A 19,975-nucleotide genomic window follows, 5' to 3' on the forward strand; every position below is an offset into this window, starting at 1 on the left:
TGAAAAATATTTATATTTGTTAAATCAAGAGAAAGAATTAGTGTCCAGCCCTGCCAAGCACCAACTAAGCCAGTGAGACCCTCTTTACAGTTGTGAAAATGGCCTAACGCCTTTTGATTAACAGCACTTAGCAGCGCAGCTTCATCAAAAAAAGCACAATTTTGAAATAATCAAATATATCACACAATAAATGCTGGCAAAATGCTCTCCAACCTGCTGGTGACCAAACAAAAAGTGGTCCTCGTAATAGGTGAGTCTTGGATACCACCCCCACTTGCCTGCCAAGTAATTCCCCTCGCCAACCAATTATAGATGAGCTAAATCGGGAGCGCATTGCCCCCAAGTTCATCGGTAGTTTGCTGCACGAACAGGGACAGGGTGCGGAAACCATCAAGACCCTGCCCACGGGGGTCACTCTGAAGCACGTGGCCACCTTCGAGGCTCTTATCACCGAGTGCTCCAACGGCAACAACAACAATAACAACACCACTCCTCTGGCGGGAGAAGCAGATCCGGGTTCTCCGAGCTCCAAATCCTCCTTCTCCCAAGGCTTCAATGTCATCCTGCCTACTTTGGCCGATCTGCTGTGCTACCAGTCGCCCGCCTTTATCTTTGGCTTCCTGAATCGTCTGCGTCGCTCGGAGCATGTGCGTCGGGTATTCCTTTGGGCCTCCCCGCAGCACCTGCAGCATCCCCATGCCGCCTACATCCTGGCCGGCTGCGAGTACCTGGCCGAGTTGGTCCTTCGCCTGGAGACGGACAAGCAGCTCTCCCTCATATCACGGAAACCAGGTGGCGGGGTGTCCAACCGGCGTTTCGCCTGTCAGGTCACCAAAACCCAGTTCCAGGTGACCCCAATCGACGGAGGACTTCCAGCTAGTGTTTCACCCTAGCAAACAGCCTTCACCAGAGGTGGAGCAACAGACTCCAGAGCCCGCAAGCAGCACCTTCAAAATCGAGCTGGACGAGGATGAGGTGGTGGCCCGCAATGCACTCACCCTGCCATATGAACGGTGAGTAGATGATCTAAAATTATTTTTTTTTTATTCTTCGTACTAACAAAACATGGTCTCCAATATTCCAGCACCAGCGAGCCGTCCGAGGGCAACATTATATACACGCCCGATGCCGACGACGACTTCGATGAGGAGGATCCGGACGAGGATCTGTGCATCTAGGCTGCCCGCCAGCAGCGAACGGCAGTACAAATAGCCTTGGCTTTAAGTCTACTTAAGTCTAACCTACTAAATACATCAAATACCTGGAATTCCGACCCCAAAGTTGCGCCAAGGGGTGTGTTTTATCTCCGAAAAAAAACAAGGAGCAAGCTGAATGAATCTTTGAAACGACCACACTTTAGTACACATGTAGAATTGCTCATTTATTTTGGATAACTTGATATGTGAATCAAAAAATCGAAGAAACTCTGTGAATATACAACTGATTCCAATTGCTATCTGGTGGTGGTGGTGGTGCCCTAGCTTATGACTTAGTTAAGGAATTGCGTCTAGCTAACGTTATGTACAGAGCTAACGCTGGATTACCTCCACGATATTTGGCTGCAATCTGCGATCTTTTGGTGTCCATTGCGTTGCGTATTTGTATTTACAAGGCGTTCAAGTTCAAGCCTAACCTACTTAACTACTTCAAAAATGCTATGCTCTAGTTATTGAAACAAATCAAATCGTAAATGGAGCGGCGGTGATCCGCATCCGGTCAAGATGGCGCTTAAAAGTTCACATTTATCACAACAATCTATACGAAAAAACATTGAGTAGTAAAAGGAGCTGTCAAAAAAAGGGTTATTTAGTGGATCGGTATCCAAAATCCTGGCGAGTATATACACTATAGAATTAATAACAAAACTGAGGTGGCTGATGCATGGCAATGGGCTCACTTGAGCAGGGCATCCACATCGCTCTTGGGATCGGCAGCCAGTGAGCTCCACGCGGAATCGCTGCAGAGTGGCAGGGAAACTTCTGTGCTGTCCGCTGCTTCCACCACGCAACTCTCGCGCAGCTGAAAGAATTGCCCCACTAGTCGGTCTATCCAACTGTGCAGCTCCTGTCCCAGCAGTCTTCCATGTGCCAGGGATTCCTCCCTCATGGTGAACTGCTCGTCGTCGGTGTGCAGATATTGTTGCCACTCGACGGGCATCTCAAAATCCTCGGGCAAAGCCACTGCCAATCCGGCGTTCAGCTTTTCTGCTTCTGATGATTTCTCCAAGGGAAAGCCTCTGTAGTAGGCAACTGGTGATATGAGGAACTTGAGCTGTGCATAAATAGAGTTGCGTCCTATCAATTTGGCTGTCCAGATCCCAGGTGTAATTGGATGTTTGAGCAGGGTTTTCGAATGGTTTATCACATCGCTGGTGGTGTCTTCCACATGCAGTTCATTGAAATCCTGCAGGCGACCCAGCGGATCGATCCACAGCAGAGTCAGGTTGTAGGAATGCGAAGCTGCTCCGGAATCTGCAGATCCCTGCAGTGTGTAGCTCAGTAGCAATTCACTTTGGGGACCCAACAGCTTTCCAAAGTTGCGGGCCACCTGCTCTTTTTGATCAAAGTCCGTGGAGACCTCAAAGTTGCGCAATCTCCTGCTGAAGCGGGCATTTCTCGCCAACTTTCCCTGCTGCACCGGACGCACTCGCGTCTCCAGGTGGAGTGGTTTCCCCGATGATCCTCTCGCTCTGTAGCGCACCAGGAAGCCCTTGTACTGATCCCGGTGAAGGTAGTGCGTGAGTTCTATCAGCTCCATGGGATCCAATTTTGCCTGACGGGCAGATAGACGCATTACGCTGTCACCTATGCTCCTGGCCAAATCGTCTCCTAGTCCATGCACATCCTCGTGGTGATACAGGGACTGCCAGTAGCCATGCAGATTGGCGTATTCACTAGTGTACGGCCCGTAGAGCCATTCCTCCAGCTGCAGCAGCACTGCCTGGTTAATAACCGGCTCAAACTTGCGGGCAAAGAAGAGTGACTTCTGTTCCGTGGCCTGCAGCCTGGTCCAATCCTCCGGCTTGAAGTCATTCGGACTGCAGCCGCACCAGTCCACCACATGTTTATACTGGCACTTGCAGCCCTGCTTCCGTTTCCAGTTGGTCACATGCAGATTGTTGTCCACATAGCTGGTACAGTGCTGGGTATTCCGCAGCACAGTGTGGAAAAAGGACTCCGCTGGCAGAAGGGTGTGCCGGAAGAGCTTCAGAAGAGCCTGCAGCAGCTCATCCTCCTGCTTGGGATGCGTGACGTAGGACACAAAAGGTCGCGATAGCGCCACCCAGTCACTGCCTCCGTCCACTTGAATTCCCGCTGGCAACTTGCGATCTCCTATCCTCCACATGTGCGTGTCGCACTCCACAAATGTCTTGTCCAATCCCTGCTTCTGGATGAACTTCTGCGTCTCTCGGCCATGGCCCTTGACGAAATTCCTGCCCGGATTGGCGCTTAGGAAATCCACCAACTTGTCCAGCGTCTTCACGGGAAAATCGCTTTCACTCAGGTTGATCACAAAGTCCCAGTGCCAATTGGATTGCAGCAGATCCTCCATGCACTGCAGCAACATGGTCAGCAGGGAGGCTCCTCCCCATATCGTAGAGAACCGCTTGCGAGCTAGTCGGATATTGGGGAACTTCGACTCCAGCTCCAGCAGCTTCCGGTACAGGTAATCTTGGCGCTGAACGAGAAAACAAGGACAATTTAATTACATTTTAGTATTTACATTTGTTATTAGCATTAAACGACATCTTAAGGAACTATCTAATCAGCTTTTGCTAACCTTTTTTAAATTAATTAAATTGATACTAGTTTCGAATTAAGTTTATAATACTATATTTAATGTAATGTAATTTAATCAATGCAAAAACGAAACCAAAATAACCGACAAACCGCCAGTGTAGATATTTTAATAAACCAGATCTTGCGACACTAAGTTTTAGTCATTTTTATGTGGGCAAAGCAATTAGTATACAATGTAAATTAAATGCACCGCTGATTGTGCACTTTTATGTATTCAACAAGACACTTTAAATAACCAGTAACTATGTATGTAGTTCAAGGCTTTTCAGATACAGCTGTAAGCCATACCATAAACAAATCAATTTCAGTGGCCAACTATTCTAGTCGTCAGTGTGTTAAATTGTGCAAATTAGCGCAATTAATTGAGCACGCTTTAATTGCCGAGTTCCGGCCGTTGACCCACCTCGTCCACATGGATGTAGTAGACGTGCTCCGGCGCATAGAGCGCCTTCAGCAGTCGATGCACCTGACGCAGCGCTCTTCCATTGAGTGTCAGCAGAAATGCGATCCGCACGCGCTTCGTTTCATCCGGAGGAGTGGTGGCCGCCAGCTGGGCAGTGAACTCTGCAACAGAAGACAAGGATTTTAATATATATACTGGCTTTACGTGCTCACTATGAAGCTGATATAATCTTAGAACAATAAGTGAGTAAATTATCTTTAATACCGACGTGGCCTAATAATAAAACAGGAAAAGTACAGATAACTATGTAAAAGAAGACATAAGTTTCACATACACAATATCCAGTTGATTTTGCTCTCATAATCTGGAAGATTACTTAGCTGAATATCACCTACCGCAAGCAAATAGTTATATTATGGGTAAACAACATTTACGAACTATACTAAAATAAAAGCACAAAACTCACTGGCTATGCCGGTCTCGTAGATGTTCATGGCGTAGAAGCCACCACAGATCTCCTTGGCATTGCCCAGGCACTTGGTGTTGCAGCTGGAATCCGGGAGTTTGGCGGCGCTGGGAGGAGTATCAAAGCCGCAGAAGCACTCGCGTCCGTATTGGACACCTGCATAGGGATAGCCACTCTGCAGGCACAACTCCACACATTTGGCGGGAGAATTGGAGGTCTTGGAGCTGCTGTAGTAGCCGGCCAGGAGCCGGCGATCCTTCTCGTCCTTGTAGCAGCCCAGGGACACGTTGGCCGTGTGATTGCCCGCCGGACAGCTGCTCCGTAGCTGGGTGGCATAGAAGATTCCAGCTTGAATGGAGCAGGCTATTCGGGCGATATGTTCTCGGCAGTCTTTCGTTTTGGCGCGCTGCAGGGCGGAAATGGCCTCCCTGGCCAGGATGTCGCATTCCGGCTGGAAGCCTAGTTGCTGGGTTGTCAGCTTGGTCCGGCCCGGTGCCGGCTTACTCCCCTCCAGAGCTTGAGCCTGCGGTGGTCTGGTGGACACCTCAGCCGCATCGAATCCGGAGCCGGATCCGCCGCCCACAATGTCCAGGGATTTGTAGGCCAGGAACAGCTGGATGGCCACGATGAGCAGCAGGATGAGGAAAAAGGCGCGATAGCGTCGCAGCCAGCGGGTGGACACCGATTGCTCCATGTCTAATGTTGGAATCTTCAGTGGTGGCGCTCTTCGTCCTCCTCCACCGGATTCTCTGCTGTGGCTCCTCTGTGGGTTGTAATCCGTGATATTCCAGTGGCAACGAGGCGGGGACATGTTCTGCGATCTACTGCTGGCGGGCAATGCATCGGGATTTCTTCGACTGGCTAATCAATGGCATTTTTCCGCGGAAAGGAAAACTCGACCCCCGCACTTGCGTTTCGACCAGTGTGACCGCACTGCGGCGAGCTTAAAAATCTTGAAGTAACAGTGCTGACATGGGCGCGTTCAGCAGGGTTTGGATTAAATGATTGTTTATGAAATAAATTAAATATTTTATTCCAAAAAATTTTTTTAAACATACTCAATAGTTGAATTTAAACTGACTGCTGGACAATAAGCTATTGGTGTAAAATACTTTTGTTTTAAATTTACATTGAGCTTGCTTTAATATAAATTAATTAAAGACGTGCCGATTTTATTATGTACATATTTTGGCAAGTGAGAAAAGATTTTATTACGAAAAATATAGTTATAAAGTTTTATTGTGCCAAATTTATGTTCATTAATTTGTACTATCAGTGTCTTCAGTCTTTTGTAAGTTATTGATTTATTAAAAAAAATCTAATAAATTCTAAAGTTAACTAACAATTTATAGCCTTAAGAGCAACAGCAAATGAGATATAAGATATTATTTATTTAATGCCTTTCTATGCAGTCTATTTTCTCACCTGATTCGTAATTTTGTTTGACTTTGGTTCTGATCAATTCTACTTACTTTATTTACCTTCGTTCAGGTCCAAATACAACTTTAAGATTTTAAATATAAGTTTGGAACAAGTTTTTGATCCTAACCTTGTATATAAACAAACCAATATAATACATATTGTTGGCTGAGTTTATTTAAAGTTATTTTATGCAGAACACCGAACAAAACTTAGCCTTTTAACGTTATAACATCTTTGCGAAAAAAAATAAGTGATCACCAATAATAATATAGTGATTTTTTGTGACTTGACGAAAATCACTGCAATAACGTTGCTGAACGCACTCACAGCTGTGCTTAGTGACTATCAAAAGTGCTGTTGGGCGCACCCAGCGTTGAACATATGAAAAACACAGCGGGGAAAAGAAATTAATATTGAAATTCTCAGAATAATGGTGGATCCGAACAGAAAAATTAACCGCCTGGTCGACAGGGACGTCAACTTCCTGGAGTCATGTGAACAGGAGTTTGCGGGTCGCTTCACAGACGACGATCCCGAGTTTATGGCGCACTGCAGCAAACCTTTGCCGGAACCGCCAATTGTGGAGAATTGGATGGGCGGAGGAGGAGGTGGTGGCAGTGGTGGCGGTTTTGCGGGCGGCGGAGGAGGAGGTGGCCACCACCCGTACAATCGATACAATGGTCATCGCAGGGGAGGCGGCGATCGAGGTTGGCAGCGACGAGGAGGAGCTGGTTACCACAATAACCAGGACAGAGGATTCAGGGGTGAGTCCCCAGGGAGCTGCATATCTAAATATAGCTTGCTAACCCACTTCTATCCACAGACAATCGCCGCCACAACAGATACGATCCCAGAGAGCGTCGGGATCGGGATCGCTATGAAGGAGGCAGAGAATCCGGTCCCGGATTTGGTGGACAAAAGCGGTCCCATGATCATAACCCACGCAGTGACCCACCCAACAATGAGCCACCCATGAAGGTCAGACGCGACTATGGAAACTTTGTGCCTGCATCCAAGGATTAGTTAGCAAAATAAGCAAACACTCTTCATATTACACTCAAAATTATTCACATTTATGTTTATTTAATTTGACTTATAGACTACAGACTAAACCCTGTAAATTCCGTTTAAACGGCCGACTCGGAGATGTCCTTTTGCTCCTGATCTTCGCCAGCTGCCGACATGCCTACGCCCATGGCGCTAAATAGATTGGAAACGGGTCCGGCGCCGCCAATCTGCGATTGATAGCTGTCCATCATGTTGCGTAGGGTGTTTACATTGATGTTGATGGGCTCAAAGTCCTCGATGTCATCGAAATCCTCTTCGTCCGCCTGCGGAGGAGTCTTCTTCTTGCCATGAAACGATTTGCCCACGCTGGTTTGGGCCAACTCCCTGTCCATCTGTTCCATATACGACTGTATCTGTCGGTCGAGGGGGAAAACACTGCCTCCCCCCGAGAGCGCATTCAGATTCCTCTCCATGTCGTCTTCATCCGCATAGTCGCTCATTTCCGAAGTGGAATCCCAGTTGTCCTCGGGTATGACAAAGTCCAGGAAGTTCCGCACATGAGTGCTGTCAGGTTCCTCGTTTTGAATGAGCGAATTGCGCTGGCAGGCCTTGCGCATGGAGGGATTCTTCTTGACCTTACCGCCACCCAAACCACCTGGGGAAGTTCTGGCCTGTGGCGGCGGCTCATCATCGTCCGAGTCCAGCAGTTCCTGCTCCTCCAAGCCACGATGCTCAATGCCCTCGTAATTGGACTGTCTGTCAAGAAACTCGGACAGCTGCTTGGTGAACTCCTCGGCATTCATTTGGCCATTCGGCTTGTAGAGCTTCTTGGGTCCATAGCGATCCTGCAGCATGGAGTCCAGATCCTCGGCACTGATGTTCAGCCACTCATCCGAGTCGCTGGGCTGCAGGTTGTTCTGCTCATCGCGCAGCTCCTCTGAAGCCGACTCCGCTGGATGGAGCAACAGGTCGAGGATTTCAGCTCCAGCCTGCGAGGCTGTGCGAAAACGCTCTTGGTTGCCACGAAAATAGTCCTTGGCCTTGTTGAGCAGCTCCTGGTACTCGGCACTGCCCTCGACGTTCTTGCGGAAGTAACCCTTGGCCTGCAGACTGCGCAGATAGGCGCGCCAGGCGGGCATCTCCTCCAGCTTTTGACCCTCCACTCGCTTGGCCTGTGTGGCTAAGATTTCCAGGCCGCTGGCCAGCTTTACACCTAGCAGTTGTTCCTTGTAACGCTCTGGTTCGAGTACGGGATCAGTTAGGTTCCAACCGAGTCTTTTATCGGGGAGATACTGCTGGTGCGACAACATGGCATAGAGACAGCGAGTAAACCGAACATTGGTGCGCAGGCGCCTGGCCTCCGGTGGAAAGTAGCGCATTGTGCGCAATGCTTTGACATCTAGGGAATCCCGATCGCACAAGGCCCTCACCGCCGAGGAGAGCAGCCTGGGACGCTGCTTCAGCAACTGGGCAGCACTGTGCGGGAGTTCCAGCACCTGTCGATGTATGGAGAAATGCGGCTGGGCAATCTGGTACTCCTTAAGCCGCGCATCAATGCTGGATTGGATCTCCCGCGAGCAGCGATATAAAGTGGGATTCAAGCGTATACGCTGTATAGCAGTGGCCATGGTGAGTGGCTTTTCCTGGCCCGAGGAGTTCTGCAGCAGCTGCAGGCAGCCACCTACTAGGTAGACCCTTTGCTCACAGGTCTCCGGAGAAGCCCAGTCGGGCAGGGAATCCGCCGCCTCTATTAAAAGGAATTCCCCATCAGAATCGCTGACACGGGCAATGCAATCCCCGCGAGCACGTGTGATTTCCGTGAGCAAATACACAACGAACCACTCGTCGCTGATGTTGTCACCATAGTGGGTTACGCCGTGGAAATGGGGCGGGAGGTCACCTGGGCGGGGCATGGAATGCATTAGGTTTGCAAAAACACAGACTATTTATAGAACATCTCTTCTCTAGAGTGCATCATACCCAGTTCCTCCTCCTCTTCCGGATTGGTTTCCTCATTCAGCAGCCGCTCGTCGGCACTGCCCATCCGGATTTGCAGCTGGAACTCATCCTTGTGCCACAGATAGCTCCGTTCCATGGATTTTTCCTTCACGATGGCCGAGATTTCGGTGCGCACCTGGAGCATTAGTTTGCGCACAATCGCCTCGTCTTTCATGTTCTCGGGGATCTTGGGGAATATGTAGTACTCCACGTAGTCCTCCTCGCGGACGAACTCCAGATTATTGCACCCTGGTATCTTGCTCATCCTTTGTCCTTTTTCTGTGCGTGGGAAGGGATTGCTCCTTTGGCTTGGTGTTACCAGGTGGGGAAATTGGAAAGTAACTCAAATGCTTACGACCAACACTGATTTAGCACTAAAAAATCCACTTTGCCCGCTAAGTTCAAAAATGTTGTTAATTTCAAACATGTTTAACAATTAAAATCTTTAATGATGTCGCAAAAACAATTTTTATTGTTCGACTTTTATTATAATTTAAACAATTCTTAAGAGTATGAGAAAACATTTTAATTCTGCAGAGACTTTGGTTCACAACTTGAATAAACAGTTAGCGGTGACACAATCCATTACAGTTCAATCTTATAGAATTTTCTTATTAGAATTGAATACTATAGATACTATAGCATTCGATAGAAATCACAAATAGGAAATACTATCCAAAAAAAAGTTATAATTAAAAAATGGAGAATGATTCGATTCGCTTTCGAGAATTCTGATTCTATTCAAAAAATTAATAAAATAGAGACAAAATTTAAATCTGCCTTTCTTTAAAAAACCTTAAATTCCAACGATTTCGTTTTGTTTGCCATTCCTAACACCTTTATTGAAAGAAAATAAGGCCAAATATTGATCCAAAATCACTTAAAAGTGCTCTAAATATTTTCACTAGGCAATTCCCCATGTGTTTACTCATTAAACACCCACTTTACTCAGATCCAGATAGGTTTAGTGCTTTTTGTCAAAATGGTTTACTTACTCATCATTGCGGCATTCCAATCTAGTTGTTGTAATTAGAATCGTCGCAGAGATTGTTACTTTGCCCAACTCCCATTGACTTTCGAAAGTTGATAGGCAAACAAACAACAAAAAGATATAAAACGCTATCTAAAGTCTGCTATTTTGGGGCTTTTATTGCTGTCACCAGAGGAGCTTGCAATCAGACAATTGAAGATTCTCGTGGGAGTTGGACCTAAACTAACTAAGAAAATAAAAAAAACGGAAGCGATTACGTCATCATGTTTTTGGAGAAACTACTAGTAAGCCTGGTATGTGTTAATGTATTTAAGAAAGGGATAAGCTAAAGGCTTTTTGTTATTGTCATTGAATACTTTATTATTCCAATCAATTTTTAATAGCAAATAAACATTTGCATGAAAGAGATATAACTAATATTTCGTATTAAATTTTTTATTTTATTTATTAATTATTACTTATTTTATTAATATTACATTTGGATTGCTATAAAATCTAACTTAAGATGACCAAATATTCTCCGTTAAAAATAGTGGGATTGTAATAATAAAAAGGCTTACAAAAAAATTACTGTATTTTTCTCATCAGAATATTGTTTTCCTTAACTAATAAATACAATTAGTAACGACATTGTTGACTCATAATTTATAAAAGAAGTAACAAAAAATATATAATAAATTCGATTTCTGTAATAGATTTCTCATATGATTTTTTTAACATTTTAAATAGTTTTTTTATGAAAATTCCTCTCCCGTAGCTGCTGCTCAACTTGGTGGCTCTTTTATTGGGAGCCACTGTGACCACTCGGCGTATACAGCCGCGGGAGACGAATTCCTGCGAAGGTCGCCAGAGTCCAGGGCCCATCTGCGAATCCTGCGAACTTCTGGCCACCTGTGTGCGCCACTCAAATGGCTGGGTGAACATCCCCGTGGAGTCCTGCGACGTGGCCAATGGATACTATTGTAATGCGAGGCTGGGGAGCTGCACCAACGAGACGGGACCTTGTCATCCTTTTGGCATCGAGGGCAATTTCCAGTGCACCTCGCAGGGCATTTTTCCGGATCCATACGATTGCCAGAAGTACCACATGTGCTATTTTGTGGGTGCCACTTTGGTGGCGGCTGCCGTGGATTGTGGCAACGACAAGGCCTTCGATGCGAGAACGGGTCAGTGCACTTTGACCCTGAGTGACTCGGTTTGCCTGCAGCGACAATACTACTGCCCAAGCGCCGGACACGTGGCCCCCTGGCCCACGAATCCGAATATTTTCTACGTCTGCAAGTCGACGGTTAATCAGAACCTGAATGATACCATCGTCATCTATCCCTCGCTGCACAGGTGCAATGATGGCGAGTCCTTTGTGGACTATGTCTGCCGCAGTGGATCGAATGTCCTGCCGCCCAACACCGATGATCCATCGGTCAGCATCGAGGACCCCAATGACTCGGACTTCTCCGTAATGCCCAGCACCTGTCAGCACGTGGGTTTGATAGCCGACGGCAACGATTGCCGGAAGTACTACTACTGTTCAGCCCTAAATGGCAGCCTGCGGCATATGGATTGTCCTGAGGGCACACACTTCCGCCCGGAAATGTCCTCCTGTGTCATGGGAACTTGCTAAAGCACACACTTTATTGTATTTTTATTGCTTTCTTCAAAAGGGAAAGCTTATCCCTAAATAAAATGTCAAGTGAACGACAAACTAATCACATATATATTTGGAAATAAGATTATATAATTATTATAATTATATATCAGGAAAAACAATTTTATAATTACTTTGATTATAAAATAGGGAAAAAATATTGCTGATGATACATTTTACTGATTTTATAAAATATAATTTATAAAAAAAACTATATTCGCAGAATAAACATCAACAGTAAACTAAATGACATGTTTTTTTAAAACTTTTGCATTGAGCAATAAAATTTTTTGAATTATGGAAAAATGGTTTTAATTATACATTTTAGTGAATTTTTAAAATGTATTTTAAAAGGAACAACTTAAACAACATAACAGTTCGACATGTTTTTTTAGATTTGTTGGGTAGTTAAAAATCATATTTATTTAAAAAAAAAAACACGAAGGCAATAATTTCTTATCTACATGTGTTGATTGACTAAATTATAAAGTAATCACAATGTACAAAGGTACTAACTAATTGCAAAACCAAATTTTTGTTTTTTTTTATTTTATAAAATCTGATATTTTTAATGTTTATTTACAAGCGTGTTTCTTTTCAAGCATTTAATTTGTTCAGCAGTAACAGTTTCTTCAAAAAGGTTATTAGCTTGTGGAATATATATTTTTAATCTACTAATTAAGTTGAAACATTCTCGGCCTGATTATCAGGTCCTATATAAGAAAGTGCCGAACTGCTTTATTTAAACAATTTTCATCATGGAATCATTTTTACTGCTCGGTGTGCTTGTTGTTCTCCTTCCAATAAATTTTGTCACAGGATTGGATTGTCCAGATGGCTACTATTTCAGTGAGAAAATTAAAACCTGCGTTTCTGTGAGCCCCACAAACTGTGAGAACCACCAAATCGGAAAGTGTCCAATATCTGCAGCTGTGAATGAGTATTGCCTTTGTAAGGACAAGTACCTTCAGATCTGGAAATGTCCCGAAGGTTCCTACTTCGATGGCAATCAGTTGGCTTGTAAAATTGGAACAGTGGAGTGCCAGGAGGATGAGGATTATAAGCCATTTAAATGTCCAGATACAACGTCAAATCGGGTTTTTTGCCTCTGCATAGGTGGAAAATTACGCCAAAATGAGTGCTTAATTGGATACACTTTTGTTGAAGATCAAAAACATTGCCTAAAAACCTAAAAGTGATGTTGAAAGCTTCATATAACTTTAATTAAAAAATTTTGCAGAAAATAAAGCCATGCAGAAGTCCTAATTGTCTTTGTTCTTTCTTGTTAAGTGCTCCAACAAGCTCTTAGAATTTCATTAGATTGAATTTATTCTTGGTCTTCAGTGAAGTTTATCTTTTAATTATGATGAAACATTTTTCCAGCATTGCAATCTGCACCTATAAAAGAAGCGGTTGAACAGGTCCATTTCAAACATTTTCAAAATGGAAATATTTCTACTGTTTGTTTTTCTGTTGGTTTTGCTGTCATATCAATTGGGAAGTGCAAGTCTGCAGCAGTATCGATTGGAAGATAGTGGAAAATCCTGTCCAGATGATTACTACTTCAATGAAACAATCAAAACTTGCGTTTCTACAGACCTCACTAACTGTACCAATTACGAAATCGGCAAATGTCCGATAACTACAGCTGTGGATGAGTATTGCCTTTGCAAGAATAACTATCTACAGATAAAGAAATGTCCCGAAGGAACCTACTTCAATGCCAATAGCTTGATTTGCAGAATTGGAACTGTGGAGTGCCAGGAGGAATATGAACCATTTGCATGTCCCAATTTAACTTCCACCGACGTCTTTTGCCTCTGCATAGATGGTAAATTCCATCAAAATAGTTGCCCAAATGGATATACCTTCAATACCGAGCACAAACTTTGCTTGAAGTCTGGTTCTGGTGACCTACCCGATTTGGAGCCGTCTTCTGAAAAGTGTCAGAGATATGGTTTATTTGGGGACCCCACTGACTGTTCTGGATATTATCATTGCCGCGCTAGAGGCAGTGATATTCAGTATTCCAGATGCTTGGGAGGAACCATCTTTAGTCTTACTTCTTTTGGGTGCGTTTCAGGAACTTGTTAATCTTTGTTCTAAATCGTTGAAATAAAATCGTTGGAATTTTATATTTATAACAACGCTGTATTTATGCTCTTAAAAAAAATATTTTTTTTTAGAAATCCAAACGAAGGCACTAATTTGTATCTAAATGTTTGGCTTTGATTGATTGAAACCATAAAGTAATTCAAATGTACAACAACAAACTACTTAAAAAATAACATTTCCTTACTTTTAAAAACAAAGTAATTAATCAAATTAAATAGTTTTCGCTTTTATTTTTATCCATTTTTAAGTTTGATATTAATACTTACTATTTTATTTTGTTCTCAGTAAAGTAATTTTATAAACATGAAAAAAAGGTATATACAAAATCAAAAATAAGATTACTGTTGATTTTTTAAATATATATAATTATATAATTTTAGCTTAAAAAAATTCAATTATCTAAATTATCAATGTGTCACTTGTTTATTGCAAAAATAATAAATCTTCAAGTTGAAAAATATCATATAGATTTAGCCATACCTATAGGTATTTTACTTGAAATTGGGTACATTACCAAATAGATACTATGTTTCTAAGAGCTTATCTATTCAATTAAGCCAAAACATTTTATCTGGCTGATTGGGTACTGCTATAAAAGAAAGTCTCCCAGTTGAAAGAACAAACAGTCTTCGAGATGAGTTCTTTACTCTCGGTATACCTTCTCTTGCTTGCTGTGGCGATTGGATCGGCTAAAGCTGATGATAATCCCTGCCAGGATGTGCGCCTGGCCGGCTTTGTTTGCCTGAACTGCACCACTTTGGGCTACTGCATCCGCGAAGCCAGTGGAAACTGGAACACGATTTCGATGCTCGGCTGCCAGTCGGAGCACAATTTCTTCTGCAGCGATGAGGGAACCTTCGGATGCACCTGGCAGTCGCAGTGCAGGGTGCCGAAAAGAGGTCCTTTCCACTGCCAGCAGGAGGGCCTCTTCCCCGATCCCTACGACTGCAGGAGATATCACGAGTGCAGCGATTCGGGTGTGGACACCCCTCATCTCTGCTCCAATGAAGCTGGCTACTCCACTCTCGGCGAGTCCTGCGTCCTTCCCCGGGAAAGTGAGCAGTGCACGGAGGAGCAGTTCACCTGCACTCGGTCCGGACAAGTCGGTGGCTGGGCGGCGGACAATCGGTACTTCTACGTCTGCATCGGTGACACCGATGACACCGCCAGCTCTCTGTATCCACTGATGATGAAGTGCCGCGATGGTTACCTCTTCAACGGCTACAGTTGTGCTCCTGCCAGTGGTTTCAAGAATATGGGATCGGAAGTCGAGGAGCCTAGCAAATGCGTTGACAAGACCAGATACGAATGTCCATTCCCAAATTCGGAGATTCAATACTGCAAATGCGTCGAGGGAGAACAGCAGGTTATTATTTGTCCCTCAGGTTTCCACTTCGATACCAGAATCATGACCTGTGTGTCTGAAAGGATCTATCAGTGCAAGGACTTCGAGGTTCTTGCCTGCCCCAATAGCACCGATAAGAATGAGTACTGCGTATGCATCGAACAGGAACTGAGGGTGTTTGATTGTCCCAAGGGACACTACTTTAACGCAGATATTTCGGTGTGCCAAGAAGAGTAATATGATGAATTATATAAATATAAACATAAATATATTTTGAAGCCCTAATGCTGGTTCAATTGTCTTTCTGTTTACTGAATATAGGAACCTTTTCAGAAGATAGATAAAATAATAAATAATAAATTGCCATACACCTTACAACGTGTATGCAGTTAAATATAATAGCCCAAGACTCTGTGTATCATTTTAAGAGTAAGAGTACCTGAATAAGTCAAGTAGTTAAAAATAGGTATCAATAAGTATATGATACTTACCCTGTTTAAAAGTTTGATAAATAAATAAAAATATATTTATATATATATTTATATCCTATTGTTATGCCATCAATGCAATTGTAAATAATTTCCCATGACAACATTTTAAGCAATCACCAAATTTTACTTTGACCCAATAACGAAAACAATTCAATGCGAATCTTAGAGCTAATGAAGAGCTGCGATCCCTAGTCATCGCACTCCCTGACCACGGGATGCAGGACGATCGAGGCTCCATTGCAGCCCGTTCGATCCGAGATGAAGTCGTGGAAGTTGCTCTCCAGCGCCCACATGAATCGCTTGTGTCCCGGCAGGACCTGGGTGGAGAGGCGGCAGTCGCCACCGCGCTGCACCTCCTGCAGATTGGCGGCCTTGAAGCAGGTCTCCGAGTCCCACAGGTAAATATCATTCTCGCCCTTGTAGCGGAAGAAGAGGGAGGTGCCTCCGTCGGCTCCCAGGAGCACAGCCTGTTTCCCATAGGGCTTGGGACCCACATCGATGATGGAACCTGCCCCCTGACCCACTCGCAGGTACTCGCCCTTTATGGAGTACAGTCGCGGTGAGCTGAGGTAGCTGAAAAACAGGGTTGAGGTGCCATCGGGCTTCGAGGTGAGGGCCACGTACAGGACATCGCTGGTGGGAGCGGTGGCCTTCGGCAGGACAATGCGGTACGACTTGTTGCCGGTGATGTCGTACACCAGGATACTGCGGGCTCCGGCATCAGCCACATAACTATTATTGGAAATAAGGCAAAATTTGATAAGATATAATATTTCCAATTGGGTAATTCGTTTGTAATTGGTTGCAGTAAGAGATTACAGCCACACTTCTTAGAACTTCTAATTAAGATGTGGTGTTTTTTTGTTTTATTGATTATTATTGGTAATTATAGATGCTAAGTTTGTAATTGAATTTGAGTTGTCATGCCCGAATTATATTTTGTATATGAATACATATGTATTTATTTGTTAAGGAATTTTTGTAAATATATTGTGGGATTATTTATGGCTTCGAGCATATATTAAAAAGTTTTTTAAATACATAATTGATGCGAACAGAAATTTTAATGAGCTACAGAGACTAAATGCCAAAAAATTGTACTTTAATTTATATGTATAAAAATGTAATAAAAGAGTGTTTGTTCATTATACCCTTCTCCGCGAGACACTTTAAATTCCTAAAGGCATACAAATGAAAATAAGTGCTATAACTCACACGAATGGCTTATTGTCCTTGGAGTAGTCGACGACAATAAACTGCAGGCGGCTCTCGGAGGTGACCAGGTCACTCAGGTCGATGCTCTTGACCACCTTGTTGTTGGCCGTGTTTATGGCCACGATCTTGGGACTGCACCTCCTGATAGGCTGCTCCAAGGTGTTAACAATGCCCACGTCCAAGGCCCACAAAAGTCCCTACAACACGAAGAAAAACAATTATTAATTGCTATCAATTGGCGGTCTATATTCATTGCTTTTAATGTTTTTATTTGCCCTGGCTGTTAATTGAAAATTCCACACTCGTAGCAATAAAATGGATATCAGCAAAAAGCGCTGAATGGAAAATTGCGCAAATAAATAAATACAGTTGCGTTATTTGTTTGCTGCTGGTGATTGTTATTGCTATTGCTATGTCGACTTTTGTGTAAATAAAAGAAATGATTTGCATAAATGCAGCTAAACGAGAATGGCATTTTTAATGAGAACGAATTGAGGGCAATAATAATTGAAGGAAATTTTTAACTTGCAGTAATGCTGCGCGGATCGCAAGTATGTAAGATATTGTTTTCAGTATGTAAACATGTAAATATTTTGTTATATCTTTATCATTGGCTTTTAAGATCTCACTTACATCTGCAAAGGACATTTAATATTTAAATTGACAACCATTTAAGTTTCATAGTTGTAAACTGCAATTGAAATACACAAAACTTGATGACATCGCATGTGACAAACAAATTATTTCTGAGAACCTTTCACTGCATTTACATGGCATTTTTCAGCTGCAGCTCTTGCCCTTTTATAATATTCCATTTACATATACACTTTTTCACCCCGTTTATCCGTTTATACAGTCTCTTCAGTTGTGCCGGCACCAATTGCCAGGCATGAATTTCATTTAAAACTCTTTGTTTTTGTCGCCCCGTTTATTTGATTAAAAAAGCAATTTTTGGTCGCCAACAAGGATGGGCAGTTAAAAAGACTGCACTGAAGGGTTAATCGAAAAAAAATACCTTGGAATTATATTATCATTTTTATAATAACGTTTTCTAGCCAATGATATATATATATATTTTTTAATTTATCAATCACATTAAACATATAATAGTCCCTGATATTATTTATAATATATAATAATGAAATTGGATATGTTACAATTACTTGTTGTAATAAAAAATATATTTTTTTATAATTTATCAAATACCATGTATATTTATATGTACAAGCAATACTTCAAAGAAGTTAAAAATATTAAATTTAATTGCTTATATAAATTTTTCGACCTTTCATAATAAATAAAAAGAAGAAAAACCCATTTTAGGCAGTAAAATATTTGTTTTTTATTTTTATGCGGAATTGTTTTTGACTTGTTTTTAAAAAATATATATCTGACGATGATTTTGAAAATGTTGCCAAATAAAAATATTTTTTTTTTTCAAATTTATCAAATGCCTAATATCTAAATATGTACTAAGCAATACTTGGACAGGCTTAAAAGGATGATAATATGTTTTATAAAAAGTCTTTAATAACCCTTGAGTACCTCTGTTACCCTTTCCACCGCCCACGATAAAAATATGAAAAAAGCATTTAAAAACCATTAAAGGAAAGTGCCACAAAGTGGCAGCCCAAAAAAAGAAATAGCAATCCGTAATTAAAGGCAGAAATTGCAGTTTGGATAAGACAACTTGACTGTGGCTACAAAAAATAAGTGAACGACTGTACAGGCGTTAATTGCACTCACATTCGGATCGACGGCAATGTCGACGACGGACTGAAGGGCCTGGCAGTTGCCCTCCTCCTGGATGGCCCAGCAAGGATATGGAGCTATCTTGGTCAGGCACTCGCCCTTCTTCAGGTTGACCTTGCCGAGGGTGAAGGGCACCCCCTGCTTATACCTTGGCAAGGCCACAAAGGCCGAATCCCGCTGCAGTTGAGCCCGGGTTACAATCACATTTCTGGGCACATATCTGCCCGACTGGACGTATATATTCTTGGTGGACTCACAGGGCCAGTGGAGACTGCTTCCACTCAGCTGAAAGGTTAGTTCACTTAGCGGATTCTTGTCGCACTTGGTTCCCCCAATTGAGTTGGAGGCATCTGCCGAACCAGCTTCATCGGTGGACGAACTGTATGCTCCCAAAACCACGGATGCATAAACTATAAGCAGCAGCAATGGCAGCTGCGACATTTTCACTGGTTTCCTTCGGGGTAACTCAGCCACAACTATGTATATATATTGTATAGATTCAGCACTTGGAGAGCCACGTTTGGCCAGAATAATAAAACTGTCTGAGCGCCAGCCCAACTTGCATTTATATATAAGAGCCGATGATTTTTGCAGCCATCCAAGTTGGAGCGTGTTGCAGCAAGGTCGTTAGATGGTAAAACACGGGGAGGGGGAAACAAGTGTCTGTCTGGAGCAGAGTGGAATGGTTACCAGCCAGCACGTCTGGCCTACGCCGGAAATCGACCAGACCTCTAAGCCCAACTGCTTCTCTCGGTTTCTAAGCAATGCGGAAGCCCGCACGGAAAACAGTTTCACATTTAACCCCCTCACAGTGTGCATTTTGAGATGAGTTAAATATAAAATGTTTTCTATATAAGGTACATTTAATAGATTAGCAATGCTTTACTTCTTGTTTCTTTTTAAGTTTAAATAAAAAGCAAAATAATATTTGTTCTTAAGCTTATACCAGATTTGCTGTGCTTAAAAAATAGGCCAGTCCGCATTTTAAATTTAATATTACTTACTACTTAATTTTTAAATTTTATTTGATTTTCTACATTTTTCCATTAAAATGTAATTTGATTTGTTAAATTTGTTCCTTTTTATTTAACTTTTATTAATGTACTAATAGATGGGCTAGGCCAAAAAAAGCTGTATTTGATAAACCATTTATTCCGGTTAAGATTAATTTAACGCTAAAAATATTAAAATAAATTAAATAAATGTTAATAAATAAATATTTACAATTCCAAAAGTTTTGTTTATAGCAAAGAGCCAAAAGATTTTAAAAATAAAAATAAAATAAAAATAATATATTAATATACTCTATTTTATTTATCTGAAC

At 42.6% G+C, this 19,975-nt stretch overlaps 8 protein-coding genes across 8 annotated transcripts; 5 read left to right on the forward strand and 3 right to left on the reverse strand.

Moving 5' to 3' along the window:
- The first annotated feature begins 91 nt into the window (after positions 1 to 91).
- LOC128259490 (elongator complex protein 5) lies at positions 92 to 1,444 on the forward strand. Its single transcript, XM_052991881.1, is given in 4 exon segments — positions 92 to 250; positions 313 to 890; positions 892 to 1,013; positions 1,085 to 1,444. Coding segments are annotated over 4 exon segments (843 nt in total). The 5' UTR covers positions 92 to 201; the 3' UTR covers positions 1,179 to 1,444.
- LOC128259486 (xylosyltransferase oxt) lies at positions 1,356 to 5,618 on the reverse strand. The gene is made up of 3 exons (XM_052991874.1): positions 4,670 to 5,618; positions 4,204 to 4,364; positions 1,356 to 3,678 (listed from the first exon to the last, which is right to left on the reverse strand). Exons 1-3 carry the CDS (start codon positions 5,478 to 5,480, stop codon positions 1,894 to 1,896), a joined length of 2,757 nt encoding a protein of 918 aa, XP_052847834.1. The 5' UTR covers positions 5,481 to 5,618; the 3' UTR covers positions 1,356 to 1,893.
- Positions 5,619 to 6,420: 802 nt separating this feature from the next.
- On the forward strand, positions 6,421 to 7,163 carry LOC128259491 (rRNA 2'-O-methyltransferase fibrillarin). Its single transcript, XM_052991882.1, has 2 exons — positions 6,421 to 6,855; positions 6,915 to 7,163. Exons 1-2 carry the CDS (start codon positions 6,522 to 6,524, stop codon positions 7,112 to 7,114), a joined length of 534 nt encoding a protein of 177 aa, XP_052847842.1. The 5' UTR covers positions 6,421 to 6,521; the 3' UTR covers positions 7,115 to 7,163.
- Positions 7,111 to 9,447, reverse strand: LOC128259487 (protein ecdysoneless). The gene is made up of 2 exons (XM_052991875.1): positions 9,080 to 9,447; positions 7,111 to 8,999 (listed from the first exon to the last, which is right to left on the reverse strand). Exons 1-2 carry the CDS (start codon positions 9,360 to 9,362, stop codon positions 7,219 to 7,221), a joined length of 2,064 nt encoding a protein of 687 aa, XP_052847835.1. The 5' UTR covers positions 9,363 to 9,447; the 3' UTR covers positions 7,111 to 7,218.
- Positions 9,448 to 10,109: 662 nt separating this feature from the next.
- Positions 10,110 to 11,792, forward strand: LOC128259489 (uncharacterized). Its single transcript, XM_052991880.1, has 2 exons — positions 10,110 to 10,381; positions 10,846 to 11,792. The coding sequence occupies exons 1-2, from the start codon at positions 10,352 to 10,354 to the stop codon at positions 11,707 to 11,709; spliced, it is 894 nt and encodes a 297-aa protein (XP_052847840.1). The 5' UTR covers positions 10,110 to 10,351; the 3' UTR covers positions 11,710 to 11,792.
- Positions 11,793 to 12,231: 439 nt separating this feature from the next.
- On the forward strand, positions 12,232 to 13,827 carry LOC128259307 (peritrophin-48). The gene is made up of 3 exons (XM_052991614.1): positions 12,232 to 12,241; positions 12,553 to 12,830; positions 13,195 to 13,827. Exons 1-3 carry the CDS (start codon positions 12,232 to 12,234, stop codon positions 13,825 to 13,827), a joined length of 921 nt encoding a protein of 306 aa, XP_052847574.1.
- A 649-nt stretch (positions 13,828 to 14,476) lies between these two features.
- LOC128259144 (uncharacterized) lies at positions 14,477 to 15,491 on the forward strand. Its single transcript, XM_052991338.1, has one exon. The coding sequence runs from the start codon at positions 14,483 to 14,485 to the stop codon at positions 15,428 to 15,430; it is 948 nt and encodes a 315-aa protein (XP_052847298.1). The 5' UTR covers positions 14,477 to 14,482; the 3' UTR covers positions 15,431 to 15,491.
- Positions 15,492 to 15,787: 296 nt separating this feature from the next.
- On the reverse strand, positions 15,788 to 19,198 carry LOC128259407 (major royal jelly protein 1). The gene is made up of 3 exons (XM_052991761.1): positions 18,646 to 19,198; positions 16,900 to 17,096; positions 15,788 to 16,416 (listed from the first exon to the last, which is right to left on the reverse strand). Exons 1-3 carry the CDS (start codon positions 19,090 to 19,092, stop codon positions 15,873 to 15,875), a joined length of 1,188 nt encoding a protein of 395 aa, XP_052847721.1. The 5' UTR covers positions 19,093 to 19,198; the 3' UTR covers positions 15,788 to 15,872.
- Positions 19,199 to 19,975: the final 777 nt, after the last annotated feature.

This window comes from Drosophila gunungcola (genome assembly GCF_025200985.1).
Source record: "Drosophila gunungcola strain Sukarami chromosome 3L unlocalized genomic scaffold, Dgunungcola_SK_2 000005F, whole genome shotgun sequence".
In the NCBI taxonomy this organism is placed as follows: domain Eukaryota; kingdom Metazoa; phylum Arthropoda; class Insecta; order Diptera; family Drosophilidae; genus Drosophila; species Drosophila gunungcola.